General features: G+C 43.7%; 4 protein-coding genes across 4 annotated transcripts; all 4 read right to left on the bottom strand.

Annotated features, from left to right (window-relative positions):
- Positions 1-3,878: 3,878 nt before the first annotated feature.
- On the bottom strand, positions 3,879-5,922 carry LOC143508578 (zona pellucida sperm-binding protein 3-like). Its single transcript, XM_076997202.1, has 8 exons — positions 5,261-5,922; positions 5,100-5,209; positions 4,916-5,019; positions 4,664-4,841; positions 4,469-4,586; positions 4,310-4,395; positions 4,141-4,232; positions 3,879-4,024 (listed from the first exon to the last, which is right to left on the bottom strand). The coding sequence occupies exons 1-8, from the start codon at positions 5,897-5,899 to the stop codon at positions 3,966-3,968; spliced, it is 1,386 nt and encodes a 461-aa protein (XP_076853317.1). The 5' UTR covers positions 5,900-5,922; the 3' UTR covers positions 3,879-3,965.
- Positions 5,923-10,126: 4,204 nt separating this feature from the next.
- Positions 10,127-12,148, bottom strand: LOC143508577 (zona pellucida sperm-binding protein 3-like). Its single transcript, XM_076997201.1, has 8 exons — positions 11,536-12,148; positions 11,346-11,464; positions 11,162-11,265; positions 10,910-11,087; positions 10,715-10,832; positions 10,556-10,641; positions 10,387-10,478; positions 10,127-10,270 (listed from the first exon to the last, which is right to left on the bottom strand). The coding sequence occupies exons 1-8, from the start codon at positions 12,142-12,144 to the stop codon at positions 10,212-10,214; spliced, it is 1,365 nt and encodes a 454-aa protein (XP_076853316.1). The 5' UTR covers positions 12,145-12,148; the 3' UTR covers positions 10,127-10,211.
- Positions 12,149-16,386: 4,238 nt separating this feature from the next.
- Positions 16,387-18,408, bottom strand: LOC143508576 (zona pellucida sperm-binding protein 3-like). Its single transcript, XM_076997200.1, has 8 exons — positions 17,796-18,408; positions 17,606-17,724; positions 17,422-17,525; positions 17,170-17,347; positions 16,975-17,092; positions 16,816-16,901; positions 16,647-16,738; positions 16,387-16,530 (listed from the first exon to the last, which is right to left on the bottom strand). Exons 1-8 carry the CDS (start codon positions 18,402-18,404, stop codon positions 16,472-16,474), a joined length of 1,365 nt encoding a protein of 454 aa, XP_076853315.1. The 5' UTR covers positions 18,405-18,408; the 3' UTR covers positions 16,387-16,471.
- Positions 18,409-22,626: 4,218 nt separating this feature from the next.
- Positions 22,627-24,648, bottom strand: LOC143508575 (zona pellucida sperm-binding protein 3-like). Its single transcript, XM_076997198.1, has 8 exons — positions 24,036-24,648; positions 23,846-23,964; positions 23,662-23,765; positions 23,410-23,587; positions 23,215-23,332; positions 23,056-23,141; positions 22,887-22,978; positions 22,627-22,770 (listed from the first exon to the last, which is right to left on the bottom strand). The coding sequence occupies exons 1-8, from the start codon at positions 24,642-24,644 to the stop codon at positions 22,712-22,714; spliced, it is 1,365 nt and encodes a 454-aa protein (XP_076853313.1). The 5' UTR covers positions 24,645-24,648; the 3' UTR covers positions 22,627-22,711.
- Positions 24,649-25,817: the final 1,169 nt, after the last annotated feature.

Raw genomic sequence — 25,817 nt, 5'->3', positions numbered from 1 at the left:
CATGCTGTTATTAATGACAAATCAGTACAATTCATTTTTTCCTGGAAAACTGCTTTCCCTTCTTACATTTACCTTTGATGGAGTCTCTCAGTAGTAATAATAAAATGTTTGAAATTTGGTCATAGAGAAAGCAGTTAGGCATCCAGGAAGAACCTTTTGAGCAGATGTAAGAAAAAAGAAAGAAAGAAACAAAAAATCTACTTTTTTGGAAAGGGTGCTCTAAAGAAGCAATAAGAATTCTTTATGGAAGCAAAAGTTTACAAATTTACAAAGTTAAATCATTAATTGAAAGGATTTTGGTCAGGATTGCTCTAAAGAACTCAGTTCAATTCCAGTTGGCACCTCTAAAGGGCTCTTGCTTTATTTAATAAATTTAATGTATAAAATTGCCATAATTGACCTTTAAAGTATGCCCACAGGATAATTGTCTGGATTTTAAATCCAATTTGCCCCTTTCACATGATATCATCTTTAACCTACTATCATTCCACATAGTCGAATGGTGCAAAGAGTCAGTTGTTGCCAAAAGTTTTGAGAATGGTGCAAATTTAGATTTTCAGTTTGCTGTCCCAGGTTTGTAGAAGGTTTTGTCATGGTATATATGGGGCAGTCATGGCCTAGTGGTAGGGAACTGGTCTTGTGACCGGAGGGTCGTGGGTTCGATTCCCAGACCTGAGGCCATGACTGAGGTGCCCTTGAGCAAGGCACCTAACCCCAACTGCTCCCTGGGCACCGGGCTAGGGCTGCCCACCGCTCTGGGCACGTGTGATCAGTAACACACGTCAGTGTCAATCAGTAACATTAGATGCGTTTTGAATATTTGTCAAATTACCACATTTTGAATATGTATCTGCCTGTTTTATATTTTATGATTGCTGATATGACTCAACGGCCATTTTCTGTTGAGCGATTTTTTAAAAATCCACATAACTGTTGCGAACAGTTTGAAGACTTGTTCTTCATGTGAGTAGCAGTTTTTCCTTCTTCAGTCGAAACATTATGCACTATGGCAGATTGACCACATATTTACTCCTATCACATAAAAACAACTTAATGCGTTACAAAGCTATTTTGTCTTAGTGCAAAAACGTTTACCCAGCGTCCATGGGCAATGAATCTGACACTCATCTGAAATCAAATGCGATGCTTGGGCGACATTCTGATGTTAATGTTGCGTCTCGGTGACGTGTCTGGGCTATCTAGGCGTATGTTAAAGTCATTTGTTAGCGCATTTCAAAGTGCACTCAAAATATCCTTTCCCTTAATCTTTTGTGACGTCATTCTGTTTTCATTGTATTTGCGTGGCGTCATAAGTGTTATCAGAAACAGAAAACCAAGTTGTAATCTGACCATTTTAAAAAGACACTGTGAAGAGTTAACTTCAAAAATCATTTGCGACATTATTAATTCATCTGGAAACATCGTTTTCGTTTTTGCCTATTGAATTCGCTGCCACATCCTTTGAAATTAATAGTCTTTTGTGACATGAACATACCTTTCAGCTTGAAAACCGGCATGTATTTTAGGCGGAACAAAGTCCACCCTTTTCATGTTAGTAGCTGCAAGTTCTAATACTTTGGATATAGTTTAGTTCTAATATTTACATTCCAAGACGACCTCCTGTTGATCATTGTTTTGAACAGGTTTCTGTTTTGTAGGAAGATAAACAGTTGGAATTTTCCTACCTCTTTCTGTGACATAGTGTGAGTTTCCAACAGAGTTGTCAACTATGCTAATTGATACACCGCTTTAAATTGTGATATGCAGCCGTTGGGGATCAGAATGGGGCTCAGTGGCATACAAGATCGGAAAGGGAAGAAATAACAGAAGAAAAGAATAACAAAATTATAGAATCTTTCACAGCTGAAGAATTCTATAGGCTCTGTACTTGATAGCATATCAAAGTGTGTGTGCGCGTGCATGTATTTAATAGTAATGCTGAATAAATTGCTCGCAGTTGGAAAGTTTTTTGATGGAACACAAGTGTGACATGGTCTAAAACAGATGTGAGCCCCTACAGTATACAATACATTTTACTGTGTAGAGCAACAGATATTGTAGATTCAATGAAAAAGATGTACTCGAGATGGAAAAAATAAATTAATAAACTGCAGAGCTTTGTAGATGTTGAAACCCAAAATGTCAAGACTCTAAGGGTGTACTCACACTAAGCACGGTTGGCTCGTTCCGTGCTGGGGCCCGGTTATCCCCCCTCCCCACTCCCCCTCTGGCCTGCACTCACGCTGGCTTTATGAAGCCGGCCCGAGCACACTTGCGTCATCACAACGTGACTATTTGGGAAAAAAAAAGCGCGCTCGCACAACAATATGGAGTTCACGATTCTCTTTTTATTGTATTTTTGAAGTCGTTTTGGGAGTGCAGAAACACGTTGCAAGCACAGATTTATCGATAATTTAACATAACGATTGTCTGCTAATCGCTTTGCCGCTATGACTGTTTAACGTGAGCGTCGCATCCCTGACGTCATGTTTGAGTTCCTGCGAAATGAACCAATCAGACGAGGCACCGAGTCTACGCGAATCGTGCCCTGGCCCACCTCTTCAAGCGGGCTCGGGCACGGTTGGAGCGCTCGCACTAGCCAAACGAACCGTGCCCGGATCACAGAGCCTAGTGTGAGTACGCCCTAAAAAGCACCAAGTCCACAAGTTAGCCCATATCATATCAAGTTAGCCCATATTAGTATTTCTCTTTTGATAGGCCCAGAGAAGTCCAACATGTGCTTCAATGCATTTAACGGTAAATCATTTAAAGACTGGGAGCCCCACTGACTACTTGGGACTTCCAGACTATGCAAAAGAAATTGTCAAGAGCCCTGTAGCACTAGTGATGACAAGGTGTACAGGGCTCAATTTGCATAGTCTGGACATCCTAGATTGTGGATCCTACCCATAAATATTATTTCCATCTCTTTCTCCTCATGCTCAGTACTCAGGCTTTTATTACCATGCATCTTGTCTCCGGGTTGTCCAACTGCTGGGTCTCCTGCCTGTTGAAAAGATTATCAAGGCAGAGGAATGAGGCCTGAAAACTTCTGATAATTTGTGTTTTTCCATATTGTTCCCACTCTACTAAACATTCATGTATTTCCATTTGTGTGAATCATTGGTTAATCAGGTCATTAGTATTTTGTCAGCTTTGATGGTCAACCACTGCATTTACATTTACGGCATTTGGCAGACGCCCTTATCCAGAGCGACTTACATTTTTATACAAGTGAGCAATTGAGGGTTAGGGCCTTGCTCAGGGGCACCTCAGTCATGGCCTCAGGTCTGGGAATCGAACCTGCGACCCTCCGGTCACAAGACCAGTTCCCTAACCGCTAGGCCATGACTGCAGACACAAACCGTACCCATGTAGATACACTACAGCCTCTTCCTTCCAACCCAGATCCTTGTGCAGAGTAGCTTAATCTAAAGCTTAGACGGCACCAATTACTTTCCAGCACAGCAATGTTTGATATTGATCCGACCAATCTTTCTAGACGGAAGCTTTGTGTAAACAGCACAAACCAATCATAGTCCCACTAAAAAATAAGGTATACATGCATTCCAATTTCACAGATTCTTCAAGGTTCAAAACAAATGACATTTTCTGGAGCCATACTTCACTATCTGAACTTCATGAAATCTGCAAGATGAGGAAATGGTCCTTTTCATCCCCCAGCTTCCACCAACCTTGTTACTCACTTTGACTTTTGCCATCAAAGCTTGCATGCAGGAGAGCAAGTGCAACAATTTCACCTTGTCTTTGAGAGGCAGCCATATGCAGACAACGTTTACACATCTAAATCTAGCTCAGAATTGGTTATCAAGCTAAAAAGGTCAAGACCATGGTTTACATCACAGCTGAAGTAGACCTAGCCTAGGCTCAACCCAACTGCAAAGCAAGACAGGACAGCTTGTGTAGTCACAGTACTGGTTTATTTCAATCAAGACATGGGGCCATCAAGCACTCTCCTCAACCATGATGGGACCAAGGATTACTTCCCCTTCCAGCTGTGTACCTGCAAAAAAGGGGAAGGGCTTTAGGGTGTGCTTGCAAATCCCCATCACCTCTAGTCCAACACAGAGACCCTCTCCAAGAAGGATCAGGTACCGGCACAGCATGGCATGCACGTACCTCCGTCCTCAGACAAGTCTCGGCCCTTCCGGGAGCTACAGGTGGTCTCGCAACAGCCGCAAACCTGGTCGGGACCATATGCTGCAGTCCACCTGTGAAGCCAGAATACCCAAGCTTACTAGCTAGGCCTCACCAGTAACCTGCTGGTTTCAGGACCACAGCCACATACCTGTTGCTAGAGAACGAACAAGCTTTGTGCTCAGGATCAGCAGCGTAAGAAGCTGGAGTTGCCTTCATAAAGCATGTGAAGTAGAGCTGGAGAGACAGGGGTTAGTTCAGACAGCAAGTCAGTCATTGTACTCGCCCCCTACCAAACATGGTTACATACCAAACCACTGTTGTCCTGCTGAAACTTGAATGCCTCCAACTGAAACCTCAGCTTGTCTGCTTCAGTTTGGGGCAGGAAGTGGGACTGGGAACCCGTGAGCTTGGCATCAATTAGGCACCTGCAATCATTTGTGCAGTCAGACCACAACTAGCTGATCTCTACAGCCATCACAAAGCCCACAAGGAAGCCACTCACCCATGGTTATCTATGAAGGCATAACTAGGGACTGCATTCACATCAGGAACCACCGTGGCCACACAGGTGTCCAGATACACACGAAGGGGCACGTGGTAGAACTGAATTACAGATGCCTCAACACTGATCACATCATGCAGGAAGTACTGGTTGGAGAGCCTTTCAGATGTCCAGTCATCTGGGAGAAGAAACCTCATTAGGTCCAGTTCAGGCACAGCTAATCAGTAGGTCTGGTGTAACCATGGGACAAACCTGTCATGAGCCTCAGGGAGAAGACGAGCTGTTCCTCAGCAACTTGGGTAGAAGCATATGGGATCCAGGCAGGCATCAGAGCATTGCTGCTTACATTGTGGAACCTACAAAGCATTTGATGGCCATCAGATTGAACAGAGCCTTCCAAATAAAATTGAACAGCACATCTGGTAGGGTACAATACCTTGGATAGTGACACTCAATGCGAACCTCAGCACCAACAGTTCTCACAATAGGAGTGTGAGCAAAATTGTGGGGAACATAGCGGACGTAGAAGACGTAGACCAGCTCATCCTGAAAGTGGTGTTATTGCCTGCATGTTTTAAGCAGCACTGAAGAATTCACTTCATAGACACTCACACTGGTAGTACTGTTGCAGGCCTGCAGTGCTGACTGGAAGATGAGGACTTGAGCAGCACGGTCCTCCCCACTGACAGCACAGTTTCCCAGGGTGATCTCAGAGGGATTTATCAGCTCACCAGTACCAAACAGGTCCTTCTTGACCTCCACATGTATGCCAGTCTCACCACACTCTGCTGCTACACTTGCAGTAGGAACAGGAGGGCTCATCCGAAACTGCATTAGTGGCTGTCTTGCTGGTATTTGAGGTTCATTGGGGAAGTGCCAGGTCACCTGCTTCACAGGTCCCTGCAGTACTTGCTGGGACTGAACATTGGAAGGCTGCTGCACAGGTACCTGCGCAGGACTCCAAGACTGCTGGTTAAATGAGGCTTGTGCAGGCCAGGTGGGGTTAGAAACATGGCTCCCCTGAGAAGCCCCTCCAGCGACCACTTGCCTTATTGCTTGTGGCTGCTGATGAGGTCGTAGTCCAGTTGGAAGTTGAGATTTAAACACTCCTTGCAGTTGTGCATCAGCCAAAGCAAACACAACAAGCAACAGCACCACACCAAGCCCCACTTTGCACAAACCCATTGTTCTTCTCCCCAAAAGCTCACACGTAGCAGTCATGTTTGACCATTCCATTTTATACCATAATGGAGACTTGCAGCCCCACCCCCTGCTAATGAGCTTAACGTCCCTCTGACCCTGAAGATGACTTTACTACTCTTTCACAGCTGACACAAATCAATACTCCTTAATCTTAAGACAGGTTCTTAAACTGTTGTTTGCATAGGTGTATGGTTCTTGGAATAATCTTTCATTGGTAAAGAAAAATGTTTCATTATATGGATTGTTTTTTTACATTGATCTGTGTAATTACCACCAGGTTAAAAACACCTCTATAATAGACGCTCTATTGCTCCAATGCAGAAAATATGGCAAGATTGTGTAATGACTCAGGTATACTCTAAAAAGTGTTTCAGATGTTTCATGCTGTTATTAATGACAAATCAGTACAATTCATTTTTTCCTGGAAAACTGCTTTCCCTTCTTACATTTACCTTTGATGGAGTCTCTCAGTAGTAATAATAAAATGTTTGAAATTTGGTCATAGAGAAAGCAGTTAGGCATCCAGGAAGAACCTTTTGAGCAGATGTAAGAAAAAAGAAAGAAAGAAACAAAAAATCTACTTTTTTGGAAAGGGTGCTCTAAAGAAGCAATAAGAATTCTTTATGGAAGCAAAAGTTTACAAATTTACAAAGTTAAATCATTAATTGAAAGGATTTTGGTCAGGATTGCTCTAAAGAACTCAGTTCAATTCCAGTTGGCACCTCTAAAGGGCTCTTGCTTTATTTAATAAATTTAATGTATAAAATTGCCATAATTGACCTTTAAAGTATGCCCACAGGATAATTGTCTGGATTTTAAATCCAATTTGCCCCTTTCACATGATATCATCTTTAACCTACTATCATTCCACATAGTCGAATGGTGCAAAGAGTCAGTTGTTGCCAAAAGTTTTGAGAATGGTGCAAATTTAGATTTTCAGTTTGCTGTCCCAGGTTTGTAGAAGGTTTTGTCATGGTATATATGGGGCAGTCATGGCCTAGTGGTAGGGAACTGGTCTTGTGACCGGAGGGTCGTGGGTTCGATTCCCAGACCTGAGGCCATGACTGAGGTGCCCTTGAGCAAGGCACCTAACCCCAACTGCTCCCTGGGCACCGGGCTAGGGCTGCCCACCGCTCTGGGCACGTGTGATCAGTAACACACGTCAGTGTCAATCAGTAACATTAGATGCGTTTTGAATATTTGTCAAATTACCACATTTTGAATATGTATCTGCCTGTTTTATATTTTATGATTGCTGATATGACTCAACGGCCATTTTCTGTTGAGCGATTTTTTAAAAATCCACATAACTGTTGCGAACAGTTTGAAGACTTGTTCTTCATGTGAGTAGCAGTTTTTCCTTCTTCAGTCGAAACATTATGCACTATGGCAGATTGACCACATATTTACTCCTATCACATAAAAACAACTTAATGCGTTACAAAGCTATTTTGTCTTAGTGCAAAAACGTTTACCCAGCGTCCATGGGCAATGAATCTGACACTCATCTGAAATCAAATGCGATGCTTGGGCGACATTCTGATGTTAATGTTGCGTCTCGGTGACGTGTCTGGGCTATCTAGGCGTATGTTAAAGTCATTTGTTAGCGCATTTCAAAGTGCACTCAAAATATCCTTTCCCTTAATCTTTTGTGACGTCATTCTGTTTTCATTGTATTTGCGTGGCGTCATAAGTGTTATCAGAAACAGAAAACCAAGTTGTAATCTGACCATTTTAAAAAGACACTGTGAAGAGTTAACTTCAAAAATCATTTGCGACATTATTAATTCATCTGGAAACATCGTTTTCGTTTTTGCCTATTGAATTCGCTGCCACATCCTTTGAAATTAATAGTCTTTTGTGACATGAACATACCTTTCAGCTTGAAAACCGGCATGTATTTTAGGCGGAACAAAGTCCACCCTTTTCATGTTAGTAGCTGCAAGTTCTAATACTTTGGATATAGTTTAGTTCTAATATTTACATTCCAAGACGACCTCCTGTTGATCATTGTTTTGAACAGGTTTCTGTTTTGTAGGAAGATAAACAGTTGGAATTTTCCTACCTCTTTCTGTGACATAGTGTGAGTTTCCAACAGAGTTGTCAACTATGCTAATTGATACACCGCTTTAAATTGTGATATGCAGCCGTTGGGGATCAGAATGGGGCTCAGTGGCATACAAGATCGGAAAGGGAAGAAATAACAGAAGAAAAGAATAACAAAATTATAGAATCTTTCACAGCTGAAGAATTCTATAGGCTCTGTACTTGATAGCATATCAAAGTGTGTGTGCGCGTGCATGTATTTAATAGTAATGCTGAATAAATTGCTCGCAGTTGGAAAGTTTTTTGATGGAACACAAGTGTGACATGGTCTAAAACAGATGTGAGCCCCTACAGTATACAATACATTTTACTGTGTAGAGCAACAGATATTGTAGATTCAATGAAAAAGATGTACTCGAGATGGAAAAAATAAATTAATAAACTGCAGAGCTTTGTAGATGTTGAAACCCAAAATGTCAAGACTCTAAGGGCGTACTCACACTAAGCACGGTTGGCTCGTTCCGTGCTGGGGCCCGGTTATCCCCCCTCCCCACTCCCCCTCTGGCCTGCACTCACGCTGGCTTTATGAAGCCGGCCCGAGCACACTTGCGTCATCACAACGTGACTATTTGGGAAAAAAAAAGCGCGCTCGCACAACAATATGGAGTTCACGATTCTCTTTTTATTGTATTTTTGAAGTCGTTTTGGGAGTGCAGAAACACGTTGCAAGCACAGATTTATCGATAATTTAACATAACGATTGTCTGCTAATCGCTTTGCCGCTATGACTGTTTAACGTGAGCGTCGCATCCCTGACGTCATGTTTGAGTTCCTGCGAAATGAACCAATCAGACGAGGCACCGAGTCTACGCGAATCGTGCCCTGGCCCACCTCTTCAAGCGGGCTCGGGCACGGTTGGAGCGCTCGCACTAGCCAAACGAACCGTGCCCGGATCACAGAGCCTAGTGTGAGTACGCCCTAAAAAGCACCAAGTCCACAAGTTAGCCCATATCATATCAAGTTAGCCCATATTAGTATTTCTCTTTTGATAGGCCCAGAGAAGTCCAACATGTGCTTCAATGCATTTAACGGTAAATCATTTAAAGACTGGGAGCCCCACTGACTACTTGGGACTTCCAGACTATGCAAAAGAAATTGTCAAGAGCCCTGTAGCACTAGTGATGACAAGGTGTACAGGGCTCAATTTGCATAGTCTGGACATCCTAGATTGTGGATCCTACCCATAAATATTATTTCCATCTCTTTCTCCTCATGCTCAGTACTCAGGCTTTTATTACCATGCATCTTGTCTCCGGGTTGTCCAACTGCTGGGTCTCCTGCCTGTTGAAAAGATTATCAAGGCAGAGGAATGAGGCCTGAAAACTTCTGATAATTTGTGTTTTTCCATATTGTTCCCACTCTACTAAACATTCATGTATTTCCATTTGTGTGAATCATTGGTTAATCAGGTCATTAGTATTTTGTCAGCTTTGATGGTCAACCACTGCATTTACATTTACGGCATTTGGCAGACGCCCTTATCCAGAGCGACTTACATTTTTATACAAGTGAGCAATTGAGGGTTAGGGCCTTGCTCAGGGGCACCTCAGTCATGGCCTCAGGTCTGGGAATCGAACCTGCGACCCTCCGGTCACAAGACCAGTTCCCTAACCGCTAGGCCATGACTGCAGACACAAACCGTACCCATGTAGATACACTACAGCCTCTTCCTTCCAACCCAGATCCTTGTGCAGAGTAGCTTAATCTAAAGCTTAGACGGCACCAATTACTTTCCAGCACAGCAATGTTTGATATTGATCCGACCAATCTTTCTAGACGGAAGCTTTGTGTAAACAGCACAAACCAATCATAGTCCCACTAAAAAATAAGGTATACATGCATTCCAATTTCACAGATTCTTCAAGGTTCAAAACAAATGACATTTTCTGGAGCCATACTTCACTATCTGAACTTCATGAAATCTGCAAGATGAGGAAATGGTCCTTTTCATCCCCCAGCTTCCACCAACCTTGTTACTCACTTTGACTTTTGCCATCAAAGCTTGCATGCAGGAGAGCAAGTGCAACAATTTCACCTTGTCTTTGAGAGGCAGCCATATGCAGACAACGTTTACACATCTAAATCTAGCTCAGAATTGGTTATCAAGCTAAAAAGGTCAAGACCATGGTTTACATCACAGCTGAAGTAGACCTAGCCTAGGCTCAACCCAACTGCAAAGCAAGACAGGACAGCTTGTGTAGTCACAGTACTGGTTTATTTCAATCAAGACATGGGGCCATCAAGCACTCTCCTCAACCATGATGGGACCAAGGATTACTTCCCCTTCCAGCTGTGTACCTGCAAAAAAGGGGAAGGGCTTTAGGGTGTGCTTGCAAATCCCCATCACCTCTAGTCCAACACAGAGACCCTCTCCAAGAAGGATCAGGTACCGGCACAGCATGGCATGCACGTACCTCCGTCCTCAGACAAGTCTCGGCCCTTCCGGGAGCTACAGGTGGTCTCGCAACAGCCGCAAACCTGGTCGGGACCATATGCTGCAGTCCACCTGTGAAGCCAGAATACCCAAGCTTACTAGCTAGGCCTCACCAGTAACCTGCTGGTTTCAGGACCACAGCCACATACCTGTTGCTAGAGAACGAACAAGCTTTGTGCTCAGGATCAGCAGCGTAAGAAGCTGGAGTTGCCTTCATAAAGCATGTGAAGTAGAGCTGGAGAGACAGGGGTTAGTTCAGACAGCAAGTCAGTCATTGTACTCGCCCCCTACCAAACATGGTTACATACCAAACCACTGTTGTCCTGCTGAAACTTGAATGCCTCCAACTGAAACCTCAGCTTGTCTGCTTCAGTTTGGGGCAGGAAGTGGGACTGGGAACCCGTGAGCTTGGCATCAATTAGGCACCTGCAATCATTTGTGCAGTCAGACCACAACTAGCTGATCTCTACAGCCATCACAAAGCCCACAAGGAAGCCACTCACCCATGGTTATCTATGAAGGCATAACTAGGGACTGCATTCACATCAGGAACCACCGTGGCCACACAGGTGTCCAGATACACACGAAGGGGCACGTGGTAGAACTGAATTACAGATGCCTCAACACTGATCACATCATGCAGGAAGTACTGGTTGGAGAGCCTTTCAGATGTCCAGTCATCTGGGAGAAGAAACCTCATTAGGTCCAGTTCAGGCACAGCTAATCAGTAGGTCTGGTGTAACCATGGGACAAACCTGTCATGAGCCTCAGGGAGAAGACGAGCTGTTCCTCAGCAACTTGGGTAGAAGCATATGGGATCCAGGCAGGCATCAGAGCATTGCTGCTTACATTGTGGAACCTACAAAGCATTTGATGGCCATCAGATTGAACAGAGCCTTCCAAATAAAATTGAACAGCACATCTGGTAGGGTACAATACCTTGGATAGTGACACTCAATGCGAACCTCAGCACCAACAGTTCTCACAATAGGAGTGTGAGCAAAATTGTGGGGAACATAGCGGACGTAGAAGACGTAGACCAGCTCATCCTGGGTCACCTGTTAAGAAAGTGGTGTTATTGCCTGCATGTTTTAAGCAGCACTGAAGAATTCACTTCATAGACACTCACACTGGTAGTACTGTTGCAGGCCTGCAGTGCTGACTGGAAGATGAGGACTTGAGCAGCACGGTCCTCCCCACTGACAGCACAGTTTCCCAGGGTGATCTCAGAGGGATTTATCAGCTCACCAGTACCAAACAGGTCCTTCTTGACCTCCACATGTATGCCAGTCTCACCACACTCTGCTGCTACACTTGCAGTAGGAACAGGAGGGCTCATCTGAAACTGCATTAGTGGCTGTCTTGCTGGTATTTGAGGTTCATTGGGGAAGTGCCAGGCCACCTGCTTCACAGGTCCCTGCAGTACTTGCTGGGACTGAACATTGGAAGGCTGCTGCACAGGTACCTGCGCAGGACTCCAAGACTGCTGGTTAAATGAGGCTTGTGCAGGCCAGGTGGGGTTAGAAACATGGCTCCCCTGAGAAGCCCCTCCAGCGACCACTTGCCTTATTGCTTGTGGCTGCTGATGAGGTCGTAGTCCAGTTGGAAGTTGAGATTTAAACACTCCTTGCAGTTGTGCATCAGCCAAAGCAAACACAACAAGCAACAGCACCACACCAAGCCCCACTTTGCACAAACCCATTGTTCTTCTCCCCAAAAGCTCACACGTAGCAGTCATGTTTGACCATTCCATTTTATACCATAATGGAGACTTGCAGCCCCACCCCCTGCTAATGAGCTTAACGTCCCTCTGACCCTGAAGATGACTTTACTACTCTTTCACAGCTGACACAAATCAATACTCCTTAATCTTAAGACAGGTTCTTAAACTGTTGTTTGCATAGGTGTATGGTTCTTGGAATAATCTTTCATTGGTAAAGAAAAATGTTTCATTATATGGATTGTTTTTTTACATTGATCTGTGTAATTACCACCAGGTTAAAAACACCTCTATAATAGACGCTCTATTGCTCCAATGCAGAAAATATGGCAAGATTGTGTAATGACTCAGGTATACTCTAAAAAGTGTTTCAGATGTTTCATGCTGTTATTAATGACAAATCAGTACAATTCATTTTTTCCTGGAAAACTGCTTTCCCTTCTTACATTTACCTTTGATGGAGTCTCTCAGTAGTAATAATAAAATGTTTGAAATTTGGTCATAGAGAAAGCAGTTAGGCATCCAGGAAGAACCTTTTGAGCAGATGTAAGAAAAAAGAAAGAAAGAAACAAAAAATCTACTTTTTTGGAAAGGGTGCTCTAAAGAAGCAATAAGAATTCTTTATGGAAGCAAAAGTTTACAAATTTACAAAGTTAAATCATTAATTGAAAGGATTTTGGTCAGGATTGCTCTAAAGAACTCAGTTCAATTCCAGTTGGCACCTCTAAAGGGCTCTTGCTTTATTTAATAAATTTAATGTATAAAATTGCCATAATTGACCTTTAAAGTATGCCCACAGGATAATTGTCTGGATTTTAAATCCAATTTGCCCCTTTCACATGATATCATCTTTAACCTACTATCATTCCACATAGTCGAATGGTGCAAAGAGTCAGTTGTTGCCAAAAGTTTTGAGAATGGTGCAAATTTAGATTTTCAGTTTGCTGTCCCAGGTTTGTAGAAGGTTTTGTCATGGTATATATGGGGCAGTCATGGCCTAGTGGTAGGGAACTGGTCTTGTGACCGGAGGGTCGTGGGTTCGATTCCCAGACCTGAGGCCATGACTGAGGTGCCCTTGAGCAAGGCACCTAACCCCAACTGCTCCCTGGGCACCGGGCTAGGGCTGCCCACCGCTCTGGGCACGTGTGATCAGTAACACACGTCAGTGTCAATCAGTAACATTAGATGCGTTTTGAATATTTGTCAAATTACCACATTTTGAATATGTATCTGCCTGTTTTATATTTTATGATTGCTGATATGACTCAACGGCCATTTTCTGTTGAGCGATTTTTTAAAAATCCACATAACTGTTGCGAACAGTTTGAAGACTTGTTCTTCATGTGAGTAGCAGTTTTTCCTTCTTCAGTCGAAACATTATGCACTATGGCAGATTGACCACATATTTACTCCTATCACATAAAAACAACTTAATGCGTTACAAAGCTATTTTGTCTTAGTGCAAAAACGTTTACCCAGCGTCCATGGGCAATGAATCTGACACTCATCTGAAATCAAATGCGATGCTTGGGCGACATTCTGATGTTAATGTTGCGTCTCGGTGACGTGTCTGGGCTATCTAGGCGTATGTTAAAGTCATTTGTTAGCGCATTTCAAAGTGCACTCAAAATATCCTTTCCCTTAATCTTTTGTGACGTCATTCTGTTTTCATTGTATTTGCGTGGCGTCATAAGTGTTATCAGAAACAGAAAACCAAGTTGTAATCTGACCATTTTAAAAAGACACTGTGAAGAGTTAACTTCAAAAATCATTTGCGACATTATTAATTCATCTGGAAACATCGTTTTCGTTTTTGCCTATTGAATTCGCTGCCACATCCTTTGAAATTAATAGTCTTTTGTGACATGAACATACCTTTCAGCTTGAAAACCGGCATGTATTTTAGGCGGAACAAAGTCCACCCTTTTCATGTTAGTAGCTGCAAGTTCTAATACTTTGGATATAGTTTAGTTCTAATATTTACATTCCAAGACGACCTCCTGTTGATCATTGTTTTGAACAGGTTTCTGTTTTGTAGGAAGATAAACAGTTGGAATTTTCCTACCTCTTTCTGTGACATAGTGTGAGTTTCCAACAGAGTTGTCAACTATGCTAATTGATACACCGCTTTAAATTGTGATATGCAGCCGTTGGGGATCAGAATGGGGCTCAGTGGCATACAAGATCGGAAAGGGAAGAAATAACAGAAGAAAAGAATAACAAAATTATAGAATCTTTCACAGCTGAAGAATTCTATAGGCTCTGTACTTGATAGCATATCAAAGTGTGTGTGCGCGTGCATGTATTTAATAGTAATGCTGAATAAATTGCTCGCAGTTGGAAAGTTTTTTGATGGAACACAAGTGTGACATGGTCTAAAACAGATGTGAGCCCCTACAGTATACAATACATTTTACTGTGTAGAGCAACAGATATTGTAGATTCAATGAAAAAGATGTACTCGAGATGGAAAAAATAAATTAATAAACTGCAGAGCTTTGTAGATGTTGAAACCCAAAATGTCAAGACTCTAAGGGTGTACTCACACTAAGCACGGTTGGCTCGTTCCGTGCTGGGGCCCGGTTATCCCCCCTCCCCACTCCCCCTCTGGCCTGCACTCACGCTGGCTTTATGAAGCCGGCCCGAGCACACTTGCGTCATCACAACGTGACTATTTGGGAAAAAAAAAGCGCGCTCGCACAACAATATGGAGTTCACGATTCTCTTTTTATTGTATTTTTGAAGTCGTTTTGGGAGTGCAGAAACACGTTGCAAGCACAGATTTATCGATAATTTAACATAACGATTGTCTGCTAATCGCTTTGCCGCTATGACTGTTTAACGTGAGCGTCGCATCCCTGACGTCATGTTTAAGTTCCTGCGAAATGAACCAATCAGACGAGGCACCGAGTCTACGCGAATCGTGCCCTGGCCCACCTCTTCAAGCGGGCTCGGGCACGGTTGGAGCGCTCGCACTAGCCAAACAAACCGTGCCCGGATCACAGAGCCTAGTGTGAGTACGCCCTAAAAAGCACCAAGTCCACAAGTTAGCCCATATCATATCAAGTTAGCCCATATTAGTATTTCTCTTTTGATAGGCCCAGAGAAGTCCAACATGTGCTTCAATGCATTTAACGGTAAATCATTTAAAGACTGGGAGCCCCACTGACTACTTGGGACTTCCAGACTATGCAAAAGAAATTGTCAAGAGCCCTGTAGCACTAGTGATGACAAGGTGTACAGGGCTCAATTTGCATAGTCTGGACATCCTAGATTGTGGATCCTACCCATAAATATTATTTCCATCTCTTTCTCCTCATGCTCAGTACTCAGGCTTTTATTACCATGCATCTTGTCTCCGGGTTGTCCAACTGCTGGGTCTCCTGCCTGTTGAAAAGATTATCAAGGCAGAGGAATGAGGCCTGAAAACTTCTGATAATTTGTGTTTTTCCATATTGTTCCCACTCTACTAAACATTCATGTATTTCCATTTGTGTGAATCATTGGTTAATCAGGTCATTAGTATTTTGTCAGCTTTGATGGTCAACCACTGCATTTACATTTACGGCATTTGGCAGACGCCCTTATCCAGAGCGACTTACATTTTTATACAAGTGAGCAATTGAGGGTTAGGGCCTTGCTCAGGGGCACCTCAGTCATGGCCTCAGGTCTGGGAATCGAACCTGCGACCCTCCGGTCACAAGACCAGTTCCCTAACCGCTAGGCCATGACTGCAGACACAAACCGTACCCATGTAGATACACTACAGCCTCTTCCTTCCAACCCAGATCCTTGTGCAGAGTAGCTTAATCTAAAGCTTAGACGGCACCAATTACTTTCCAGCACAGCAATGTTTGATATTGATCCGACCAATCTTTCTAGACGGAAGCTTTGTGTAAACAGCACAAACCAATCATAGTCCCACTAAAAAATAAGGTATACATGCATTCCAATTTCACAGATTCTTCAAGGTTCAAAACAAATGACATTTTCTGGAGCCATACTTCACTATCTGAACTTCATGAAATCTGCAAGATGAGGAAATGGTCCTTTTCATCCCCCAGCTTCCACCAACCTTGTTACTCACTTTGACTTTTGCCATCAAAGCTTGCATGCAGGAGAGCAAGTGCAACAATTTCACCTTGTCTTTGAGAGGCAGCCATATGCAGACAACGTTTACACATCTAAATCTAGCTCAGAATTGGTTATCAAGCTAAAAAGGTCAAGACCATGGTTTACATCACAGCTGAAGTAGACCTAGCCTAGGCTCAACCCAACTGCAAAGCAAGACAGGACAGCTTGTGTAGTCACAGTACTGGTTTATTTCAATCAAGACATGGGGCCATCAAGCACTCTCCTCAACCATGATGGGACCAAGGATTACTTCCCCTTCCAGCTGTGTACCTGCAAAAAAGGGGAAGGGCTTTAGGGTGTGCTTGCAAATCCCCATCACCTCTAGTCCAACACAGAGACCCTCTCCAAGAAGGATCAGGTACCGGCACAGCATGGCATGCACGTACCTCCGTCCTCAGACAAGTCTCGGCCCTTCCGGGAGCTACAGGTGGTCTCGCAACAGCCGCAAACCTGGTCGGGACCATATGCTGCAGTCCACCTGTGAAGCCAGAATACCCAAGCTTACTAGCTAGGCCTCACCAGTAACCTGCTGGTTTCAGGACCACAGCCACATACCTGTTGCTAGAGAACGAACAAGCTTTGTGCTCAGGATCAGCAGCGTAAGAAGCTGGAGTTGCCTTCATAAAGCATGTGAAGTAGAGCTGGAGAGACAGGGGTTAGTTCAGACAGCAAGTCAGTCATTGTACTCGCCCCCTACCAAACATGGTTACATACCAAACCACTGTTGTCCTGCTGAAACTTGAATGCCTCCAACTGAAACCTCAGCTTGTCTGCTTCAGTTTGGGGCAGGAAGTGGGACTGGGAACCCGTGAGCTTGGCATCAATTAGGCACCTGCAATCATTTGTGCAGTCAGACCACAACTAGCTGATCTCTACAGCCATCACAAAGCCCACAAGGAAGCCACTCACCCATGGTTATCTATGAAGGCATAACTAGGGACTGCATTCACATCAGGAACCACCGTGGCCACACAGGTGTCCAGATACACACGAAGGGGCACGTGGTAGAACTGAATTACAGATGCCTCAACACTGATCACATCATGCAGGAAGTACTGGTTGGAGAGCCTTTCAGATGTCCAGTCATCTGGGAGAAGAAACCTCATTAGGTCCAGTTCAGGCACAGCTAATCAGTAGGTCTGGTGTAACCATGGGACAAACCTGTCATGAGCCTCAGGGAGAAGACGAGCTGTTCCTCAGCAACTTGGGTAGAAGCATATGGGATCCAGGCAGGCATCAGAGCATTGCTGCTTACATTGTGGAACCTACAAAGCATTTGATGGCCATCAGATTGAACAGAGCCTTCCAAATAAAATTGAACAGCACATCTGGTAGGGTACAATACCTTGGATAGTGACACTCAATGCGAACCTCAGCACCAACAGTTCTCACAATAGGAGTGTGAGCAAAATTGTGGGGAACATAGCGGACGTAGAAGACGTAGACCAGCTCATCCTGGGTCACCTGTTAAGAAAGTGGTGTTATTGCCTGCATGTTTTAAGCAGCACTGAAGAATTCACTTCATAGACACTCACACTGGTAGTACTGTTGCAGGCCTGCAGTGCTGACTGGAAGATGAGGACTTGAGCAGCACGGTCCTCCCCACTGACAGCACAGTTTCCCAGGGTGATCTCAGAGGGATTTATCAGCTCACCAGTACCAAACAGGTCCTTCTTGACCTCCACATGTATGCCAGTCTCACCACACTCTGCTGCTACACTTGCAGTAGGAACAGGAGGGCTCATCTGAAACTGCATTAGTGGCTGTCTTGCTGGTATTTGAGGTTCATTGGGGAAGTGCCAGGCCACCTGCTTCACAGGTCCCTGCAGTACTTGCTGGGACTGAACATTGGAAGGCTGCTGCACAGGTACCTGCGCAGGACTCCAAGACTGCTGGTTAAATGAGGCTTGTGCAGGCCAGGTGGGGTTAGAAACATGGCTCCCCTGAGAAGCCCCTCCAGCGACCACTTGCCTTATTGCTTGTGGCTGCTGATGAGGTCGTAGTCCAGTTGGAAGTTGAGATTTAAACACTCCTTGCAGTTGTGCATCAGCCAAAGCAAACACAACAAGCAACAGCACCACACCAAGCCCCACTTTGCACAAACCCATTGTTCTTCTCCCCAAAAGCTCACACGTAGCAGTCATGTTTGACCATTCCATTTTATACCATAATGGAGACTTGCAGCCCCACCCCCTGCTAATGAGCTTAACGTCCCTCTGACCCTGAAGATGACTTTACTACTCTTTCACAGCTGACACAAATCAATACTCCTTAATCTTAAGACAGGTTCTTAAACTGTTGTTTGCATAGGTGTATGGTTCTTGGAATAATCTTTCATTGGTAAAGAAAAATGTTTCATTATATGGATTGTTTTTTTACATTGATCTGTGTAATTACCACCAGGTTAAAAACACCTCTATAATAGACGCTCTATTGCTCCAATGCAGAAAATATGGCAAGATTGTGTAATGACTCAGGTATACTCTAAAAAGTGTTTCAGATGTTTCATGCTGTTATTAATGACAAATCAGTACAATTCATTTTTTCCTGGAAAACTGCTTTCCCTTCTTACATTTACCTTTGATGGAGTCTCTCAGTAGTAATAATAAAATGTTTGAAATTTGGTCATAGAGAAAGCAGTTAGGCATCCAGGAAGAACCTTTTGAGCAGATGTAAGAAAAAAGAAAGAAAGAAACAAAAAATCTACTTTTTTGGAAAGGGTGCTCTAAAGAAGCAATAAGAATTCTTTATGGAAGCAAAAGTTTACAAATTTACAAAGTTAAATCATTAATTGAAAGGATTTTGGTCAGGATTGCTCTAAAGAACTCAGTTCAATTCCAGTTGGCACCTCTAAAGGGCTCTTGCTTTATTTAATAAATTTAATGTATAAAATTGCCATAATTGACCTTTAAAGTATGCCCACAGGATAATTGTCTGGATTTTAAATCCAATTTGCCCCTTTCACATGATATCATCTTTAACCTACTATCATTCCACATAGTCGAATGGTGCAAAGAGTCAGTTGTTGCCAAAAGTTTTGAGAATGGTGCAAATTTAGATTTTCAGTTTGCTGTCCCAGGTTTGTAGAAGGTTTTGTCATGGTATATATGGGGCAGTCATGGCCTAGTGGTAGGGAACTGGTCTTGTGACCGGAGGGTCGTGGGTTCGATTCCCAGACCTGAGGCCATGACTGAGGTGCCCTTGAGCAAGGCACCTAACCCCAACTGCTCCCTGGGCACCGGGCTAGGGCTGCCCACCGCTCTGGGCACGTGTGATCAGTAACACACGTCAGTGTCAATCAGTAACATTAGATGCGTTTTGAATATTTGTCAAATTACCACATTTTGAATATGTATCTGCCTGTTTTATATTTTATGATTGCTGATATGACTCAACGGCCATTTTCTGTTGAGCGATTTTTTTTAAATCCACATAACTGTTGCGAACAGTTTGAAGACTTGTTCTTCATGTGAGTAGCAGTTTTTCCTTCTTCAGTCGAAACATTATGCACTATGGCAGATTGACCACATATTTACTCCTATCACATAAAAACAACTTAATGCGTTACAAAGCTATTTTGTCTTAGTGCAAAAACGTTTACCCAGCGTCCATGGGCAATGAATCTGACACTCATCTGAAATCAAATGCGATGCTTGGGCGACATTCTGATGTTAATGTTGCGTCTCGGTGACGTGTCTGGGCTATCTAGGCGTATGTTAAAGTCATTTGTTAGCGCATTTCAAAGTGCACTCAAAATATCCTTTCCCTTAATCTTTTGTGACGTCATTCTGTTTTCATTGTATTTGCGTGGCGTCATAAGTGTTATCAGAAACAGAAAACCAAGTTGTAATCTGACCATTTTAAAAAGACACTGTGAAGAGTTAACTTCAAAAATCATTTGCGACATTATTAATTCATCTGGAAACATCGTTTTCGTTTTTGCCTATTGAATTCGCTGCCACATCCTTTGAAATTAATAGTCTTTTGTGACATGAACATACCTTTCAGCTTGAAAACCGGCATGTATTTTAGGCGGAACAAAGTCCACCCTTTTCATGTTAGTAGCTGCAAGTTCTAATACTTTGGATATAGTTTAGTTCTAATATTTACATTCCAAGACGACCTCCTGTTGATCATTGTTTTGAACAGGTTTCTGTTTTGTAGGAAGATAAACAGTTGGAATTTTCCTACCTCTTTCTGTGACATAGTGTGAGTTTCCAACAGAGTTGTCAACTATGCTAATTGATACACCGCTTTAAATTGTGATATGCAGCCGTTGGGGATCAGAATGGGGCTCAGTGGCATACAAGATCGGAAAGGGAAGAAATAACAGAAGAAAAGAATAACAAAATTATAGAATCTTTCACAGCTGAAGAATTCTATAGGCTCTGTACTTGATAGCATATCAAAGTGTGTGTGCGCGTGCATGTATTTAATAGTAATGCTGAATAAATTGCTCGCAGTTGGAAAGTTTTTTGATGGAACACAAGTGTGACATGGTCTAAAACAGATGTGAGCCCCTACAGTATACAATACATTTTACTGTGTAGAGCAACAGATATTGTAGATTCAATGAAAAAGATGTACTCGAGATGGAAAAAATAAATTAATAAACTGCAGAGCTTTGTAGATGTTGAAACCCAAAATGTCAAGACTCTAAGGGTGTACTCACACTAAGCACGGTTGGCTCGTTCCGTGCTGGGGCCCGGTTATCCCCCCTCCCCACTCCCCCTCTGGCCTGCACTCACGCTGGCTTTATGAAGCCGGCCCGAGCACACTTGCGTCATCACAACGTGACTATTTGGGAAAAAAAAAGCGCGCTCGCACAACAATATGGAGTTCACGATTCTCTTTTTATTGTATTTTTGAAGTCGTTTTGGGAGTGCAGAAACACGTTGCAAGCACAGATTTATCGATAATTTAACATAACGATTGTCTGCTAATCGCTTTGCCGCTATGACTGTTTAACGTGAGCGTCGCATCCCTGACGTCATGTTTGAGTTCCTGCGAAATGAACCAATCAGACGAGGCACCGAGTCTACGCGAATCGTGCCCTGGCCCACCTCTTCAAGCGGGCTCGGGCACGGTTGGAGCGCTCGCACTAGCCAAACGAACCGTGCCCGGATCACAGAGCCTAGTGTGAGTACGCCCTAAAAAGCACCAAGTCCACAAGTTAGCCCATATTAGTATTTCTCTTTTGATAGGCCCAGAGAAGTCCAACATGTGCTTCAATGCATTTAACGGTAAATCATTTAAAGACTGGGAGCCCCACTGACTACTTGGGACTTCCAGACTATGCAAAAGAAATTGTCAAGAGCCCTGTAGCACTAGTGATGACAAGGTGTACAGGGCTCAATTTGCATAGTCTGGACATCCTAGATTGTGGATCCTACCCATAAATATTATTTCCATCTCTTTCTCCTCATGCTCAGTACTCAGGCTTTTATTACCATGCATCTTGTCTCCGGGTTGTCCAACTGCTGGGTCTCCTGCCTGTTGAAAAGATTATCAAGGCAGAGGAATGAGGCCTGAAAACTTCTGATAATTTGTGTTTTTCCATATTGTTCCCACTCTACTAAACATTCATGTATTTCCATTTGTGTGAATCATTGGTTAATCAGGTCATTAGTATTTTGTCAGCTTTGATGGTCAACCACTGCATTTACATTTACGGCATTTGGCAGACGCCCTTATCCAGAGCGACTTACATTTTTATACAAGTGAGCAATTGAGGGTTAGGGCCTTGCTCAGGGGCACCTCAGTCATGGCCTCAGGTCTGGGAATCGAACCTGCGACCCTCCGGTCACAAGACCAGTTCCCTAACCGCTAGGCCATGACTGCAGACACAAACCGTACCCATGTAGATACACTACAGCCTCTTCCTTCCAACCCAGATCCTTGTGCAGAGTAGCTTAATCTAAAGCTTAGACGGCACCAATTACTTTCCAGCACAGCAATGTTTGATATTGATCCGACCAATCTTTCTAGACGGAAGCTTTGTGTAAACAGCACAAACCAATCATAGTCCCACTAAAAAATAAGGTATACATGCATTCCAATTTCACAGATTCTTCAAGGTTCAAAACAAATGACATTTTCTGGAGCCATACTTCACTATCTGAACTTCATGAAATCTGCAAGATGAGGAAATGGTCCTTTTCATCCCCCAGCTTCCACCAACCTTGTTACTCACTTTGACTTTTGCCATCAAAGCTTGCATGCAGGAGAGCAAGTGCAACAATTTCACCTTGTCTTTGAGAGGCAGCCATATGCAGACAACGTTTACACATCTAAATCTAGCTCAGAATTGGTTATCAAGCTAAAAAGGTCAAGACCATGGTTTACATCACAGCTGAAGTAGACCTAGCCTAGGCTCAACCCAACTGCAAAGCAAGACAGGACAGCTTGTGTAGTCACAGTACTGGTTTATTTCAATCAAGACATGGGGCCATCAAGCACTCTCCTCAACCATGATGGGACCAAGGATTACTTCCCCTTCCAGCTGTGTACCTGCAAAAAAGGGGAAGGGCTTTAGGGTGTGCTTGCAAATCCCCATCACCTCTAGTCCAACACAGAGACCCTCTCCAAGAAGGATCAGGTACCGGCACAGCATGGCATGCACGTACCTCCGTCCTCAGACAAGTCTCGGCCCTTCCGGGAGCTACAGGTGGTCTCGCAACAGCCGCAAACCTGGTCGGGACCATATGCTGCAGTCCACCTGTGAAGCCAGAATACCCAAGCTTACTAGCTAGGCCTCACCAGTAACCTGCTGGTTTCAGGACCACAGCCACATACCTGTTGCTAGAGAACGAACAAGCTTTGTGCTCAGGATCAGCAGCGTAAGAAGCTGGAGTTGCCTTCATAAAGCATGTGAAGTAGAGCTGGAGAGACAGGGGTTAGTTCAGACAGCAAGTCAGTCATTGTACTCGCCCCCTACCAAACATGGTTACATACCAAACCACTGTTGTCCTGCTGAAACTTGAATGCCTCCAACTGAAACCTCAGCTTGTCTGCTTCAGTTTGGGGCAGGAAGTGGGACTGGGAACCCGTGAGCTTGGCATCAATTAGGCACCTGCAATCATTTGTGCAGTCAGACCACAACTAGCTGATCTCTACAGCCATCACAAAGCCCACAAGGAAGCCACTCACCCATGGTTATCTATGAAGGCATAACTAGGGACTGCATTCACATCAGGAACCACCGTGGCCACACAGGTGTCCAGATACACACGAAGGGGCACGTGGTAGAACTGAATTACAGATGCCTCAACACTGATCACATCATGCAGGAAGTACTGGTTGGAGAGCCTTTCAGATGTCCAGTCATCTGGGAGAAGAAACCTCATTAGGTCCAGTTCAGGCACAGCTAATCAGTAGGTCTGGTGTAACCATGGGACAAACCTGTCATGAGCCTCAGGGAGAAGACGAGCTGTTCCTCAGCAACTTGGGTAGAAGCATATGGGATCCAGGCAGGCATCAGAGCATTGCTGCTTACATTGTGGAACCTACAAAGCATTTGATGGCCATCAGATTGAACAGAGCCTTCCAAATAAAATTGAACAGCACATCTGGTAGGGTACAATACCTTGGATAGTGACACTCAATGCGAACCTCAGCACCAACAGTTCTCACAATAGGAGTGTGAGCAAAATTGTGGGGAACATAGCGGACGTAGAAGACGTAGACCAGCTCATCCTGGGTCACCTGTTAAGAAAGTGGTGTTATTGCCTGCATGTTTTAAGCAGCACTGAAGAATTCACTTCATAGACACTCACACTGGTAGTACTGTTGCAGGCCTGCAGTGCTGACTGGAAGATGAGGACTTGAGCAGCACGGTCCTCCCCACTGACAGCACAGTTTCCCAGGGTGATCTCAGAGGGATTTATCAGCTCACCAGTACCAAACAGGTCCTTCTTGACCTCCACATGTATGCCAGTCTCACCACACTCTGCTGCTACACTTGCAGTAGGAACAGGAGGGCTCATCTGAAACTGCATTAGTGGCTGTCTTGCTGGTATTTGAGGTTCATTGGGGAAGTGCCAGGCCACCTGCTTCACAGGTCCCTGCAGTACTTGCTGGGACTGAACATTGGAAGGCTGCTGCACAGGTACCTGCGCAGGACTCCAAGACTGCTGGTTAAATGAGGCTTGTGCAGGCCAGGTGGGGTTAGAAACATGGCTCCCCTGAGAAGCCCCTCCAGCGACCACTTGCCTTATTGCTTGTGGCTGCTGATGAGGTCGTAGTCCAGTTGGAAGTTGAGATTTAAACACTCCTTGCAGTTGTGCATCAGCCAAAGCAAACACAACAAGCAACAGCACCACACCAAGCCCCACTTTGCACAAACCCATTGTTCTTCTCCCCAAAAGCTCACACGTAGCAGTCATGTTTGACCATTCCATTTTATACCATAATGGAGACTTGCAGCCCCACCCCCTGCTAATGAGCTTAACGTCCCTCTGACCCTGAAGATGACTTTACTACTCTTTCACAGCTGACACAAATCAATACTCCTTAATCTTAAGACAGGTTCTTAAACTGTTGTTTGCATAGGTGTATGGTTCTTGGAATAATCTTTCATTGGTAAAGAAAAATGTTTCATTATATGGATTGTTTTTTTACATTGATCTGTGTAATTACCACCAGGTTAAAAACACCTCTATAATAGACGCTCTATTGCTCCAATGCAGAAAATATGGCAAGATTGTGTAATGACTCAGGTATACTCTAAAAAGTGTTTCAGATGTTTCATGCTGTTATTAATGACAAATCAGTACAATTCATTTTTTCCTGGAAAACTGCTTTCCCTTCTTACATTTACCTTTGATGGAGTCTCTCAGTAGTAATAATAAAATGTTTGAAATTTGGTCATAGAGAAAGCAGTTAGGCATCCAGGAAGAACCTTTTGAGCAGATGTAAGAAAAAAGAAAGAAAGAAACAAAAAATCTACTTTTTTGGAAAGGGTGCTCTAAAGAAGCAATAAGAATTCTTTATGGAAGCAAAAGTTTACAAATTTACAAAGTTAAATCATTAATTGAAAGGATTTTGGTCAGGATTGCTCTAAAGAACTCAGTTCAATTCCAGTTGGCACCTCTAAAGGGCTCTTGCTTTATTTAATAAATTTAATGTATAAAATTGCCATAATTGACCTTTAAAGTATGCCCACAGGATAATTGTCTGGATTTTAAATCCAATTTGCCCCTTTCACATGATATCATCTTTAACCTACTATCATTCCACATAGTCGAATGGTGCAAAGAGTCAGTTGTTGCCAAAAGTTTTGAGAATGGTGCAAATTTAGATTTTCAGTTTGCTGTCCCAGGTTTGTAGAAGGTTTTGTCATGGTATATATGGGGCAGTCATGGCCTAGTGGTAGGGAACTGGTCTTGTGACTGGAGGGTCGTGGGTTCGATTCCCAGACCTGAGGCCATGACTGAGGTGCCCTTGAGCAAGGCACCTAACCCCAACTGCTCCCTGGGCACCGGGCTAGGGCTGCCCACCGCTCTGGGCACGTGTGATCAGTAACACACGTCAGTGTCAATCAGTAACATTAGATGCGT

Source organism: Brachyhypopomus gauderio, chromosome 2, assembly GCF_052324685.1.
Source record: "Brachyhypopomus gauderio isolate BG-103 chromosome 2, BGAUD_0.2, whole genome shotgun sequence".
Taxonomy (NCBI): domain Eukaryota; kingdom Metazoa; phylum Chordata; class Actinopteri; order Gymnotiformes; family Hypopomidae; genus Brachyhypopomus; species Brachyhypopomus gauderio.
This window is presented reverse-complemented; position numbering and strand designations above follow the sequence as displayed.